This window comes from Lucilia cuprina, chromosome 2 (assembly GCF_022045245.1).
Source record: "Lucilia cuprina isolate Lc7/37 chromosome 2, ASM2204524v1, whole genome shotgun sequence".
In the NCBI taxonomy this organism is placed as follows: Eukaryota; Metazoa; Arthropoda; class Insecta; order Diptera; family Calliphoridae; genus Lucilia; species Lucilia cuprina.
The window spans coordinates 67,212,012-67,214,815 of record NC_060950.1 but is presented as its reverse complement, the minus strand read 5'-3'; the positions used below and the strand labels follow the sequence as shown (position 1 = coordinate 67,214,815).

The window sequence follows — 2,804 nt, the reverse complement described above, 5'->3', positions numbered from 1 at the left end:
ATATAGCAAAATTTTATTTTCAATAAACATATTACAACAATTTGCCTACTTCTGGATGCTTTTCTTTACACCCAAAAAGTGAAAGCCTATAAGAAATTTATTGTTAATTAATAAAAAAAATTGTCATATTTTTATTAAGCCTAGCTTTATTAACATTTGAAAGAAGTCTAAAATAATGTTTAAAAAGATAAATCTTTTTTTCCGGAAGTTTCTTTCAAAAACTTCAAACACATATTATCATGAAAAAGATGTACCTTTGCTTGTCTAAATGTATATACATATATGTTTAATAGCTTAAATTTAAATATTTATTTGCATATTTGCATTTTATAACTGACTAAAGAACTTTATGGGAATCATAAAAGATTAAACATTTGTTTAGGGTTAATAACATAATTTATATGTTTTATTAAAATATGTGCTAAATTATTGGTCTATTAATTGGTTTAATTTTTACAAAAAGTTTAGCAGCAATGGCTACACACCTTCCTTTTTACAACTGTTTGGGTTTCATTATGTAGAAGAAAATGTTTGATGATATTTGGTATCAAGACTAATAGGGTTAATCTTATGATCTGCTCTGAAATCATAACCACTTTAAAGACATTTCATATATAGTTTAGTAATACCATCGAACAAGTTGGGTGGTGCATTGTTGTTATTCCATTTTTCATAGACCTGTAAACTTTATATATTATTCTGGGACTTTTCAAGAACTTACCGTTCTTTAAAAGAATGAGCTGTTAATACTTATCAGAAAAAGATTCTTGTGTTTGTTCGGTATTGAAAAAAAAAAAAACAATACGTGTCGACGTTTTCACGTAGCGCCCTCAATTTCATTATTATATATAATGTTAAAAAAATCAAGACTCAGTCCATATTTGATCATTAATTAATTGAAAATCAAGACTCTCCAAAAATTTGTTTAACAGTTCGAGAAAATTTAAAGAAGTATAAACCCAAGTATTGGTGTATACATTTTAACGGTTTGACTAGCAATGAATTAGAATCTAATGTCAGACTCGAGATATTTCTAAATATTTGCCAGTCCCCTTTAGTTAGTTATTTAATTAGTTAATTATTTAGTCAGATAGTTATTTAGTTAGGTAGTTAGTTATGTAGTCAGTTAGTTAGAAAGTTAGTCAGCCAGTTAGAATCGGTTATGTATATCTAACATATGTCTTTTCGATGTTAGGATTCGCCACAGTTCTAGATATCTAAGGATCTTAGTTCTAGATATGTTAGGATTCGCCACAGTTCTAGATATCTCAAAATATTTTGCCAGTTTCCGTCAGCTATTTAGTTAGTCAGTCAATTATTTAGTTAGTTAGTTAGTTAGTTAGTTAGTTAGTTAGTTAGTTAGTTAGTTAGTTAGTTAGTTAGTTAGTTAGATATATAGTTAGTTAGTTAGTTAGTTAGTTAGTTAGTTAGTTAGTTAGTTAGTTAGAACAACCATAGAATCGGTTATATATATCTCACCTAAGTCTATATGTGAAACGCTTTTCGAAATTAGGATTCGTCACATCCGAAGACAGTAAAATTATTTTCTAGCCTGTTAGACTTTAGGTGGTGGATTCGATATCCACCTGAGCACACAATAGTCCCGATAAAGACCTAGGTATACTTCTAAAGATTTGATGTATATGTACATCATGCTTTCAAACTAACTAGCTCTATAATGAAGTAAATTTAAGAACTAAATCTTTTTAGTAAACTTTTAAGTTTCTTCCACGACAGTTTTTTCCTACTTGATTAATTTCCGGTTTTGGAAGGATGGAAATTTTCATTTCGGGGTAGTTAATTTTGAGAAATATTCTACTCGTATTTCAGACTAAATTTCCAAGTTTTCCTTAGATAATTCAAAGAAAAAACAACATAAAATTTTTTTCAAATCAATTTTTCACATTTATTTATGATGACCTTTTGAACGTTTTGTATCTTGAACAGCCTTATTAAAACGAGCCGCTGCTGTTTGATCATTTTCATTAAAATCTTCATTACTATTATAGTCACTGTGCTCATAAGAGCTTTCTGCATCCGATGTACTTTCAGTTTGTTGTTGTTCTAAATCATTGCTAACTTCTGGTACTTCAGATTGACTTTTTTCTTCATTATCATGATCATACTCAGCTGAGTTTTGCTCATAGTTCGATGTTTGATCATATTCATGAGACATATTGTAATTTTCTGCATAGGAGTGAGTGATGTTTACTTCATTTGGATAGACATTATATTGATCATTTTCCAAATAGTAATCATGATTTTCGGGATATTTACGTCCTTCATCGTAGTCAACGTAATCAAAAATACGGTTGGCAGGTTTTTTCGTTGTTGTTGTGGTACGAATAGTTGAGGTACCTCCACTACTACCACCACCTCCACCGCCGCCACCACCAGCACTACTACTGCTACTGCCCCCACTACCAGGTGTCATAATAATAATTGGGCCAGGACCAGCTGGAGCAGGTGCTGGTGCAGGGTAGTAAGGTGGATGATAAATAGGTGGATGTGCTGGTGCCGGAGCTGGTACATAGATGGGTCCATTATTACTATTGTCATTGTGATGATGATGGTGGTGATGATGATTTCCGCCACCACCATGATAAGGTGGGGGATACACAGGTGCTGGTGGTTTAACAATTACTGGTGGTACAGGATAATGTCCATGACCATGATGACCAGGTGGACCGACAGGACCCTGAGCACCTGGTTGGCCCGGACGTCCTGGACGACCAGGTGGACCTGGATTGCCAGGAATACCAGGTCTACCTGGTTTGCCAGGCCTACCGGGGTGACCAATATAA

General features: G+C 32.9%; 1 protein-coding gene across 1 annotated transcript; it reads right to left on the bottom strand.

Moving 5' to 3' along the window:
* Window positions 1-1,906: 1,906 nt before the first annotated feature.
* LOC124421274 lies at window positions 1,907-2,434 on the bottom strand. The gene has a single exon (XM_046956174.1). It carries the CDS (start codon window positions 2,432-2,434, stop codon window positions 1,907-1,909), a length of 528 nt encoding a protein of 175 aa, XP_046812130.1.
* Window positions 2,435-2,804: the final 370 nt, after the last annotated feature.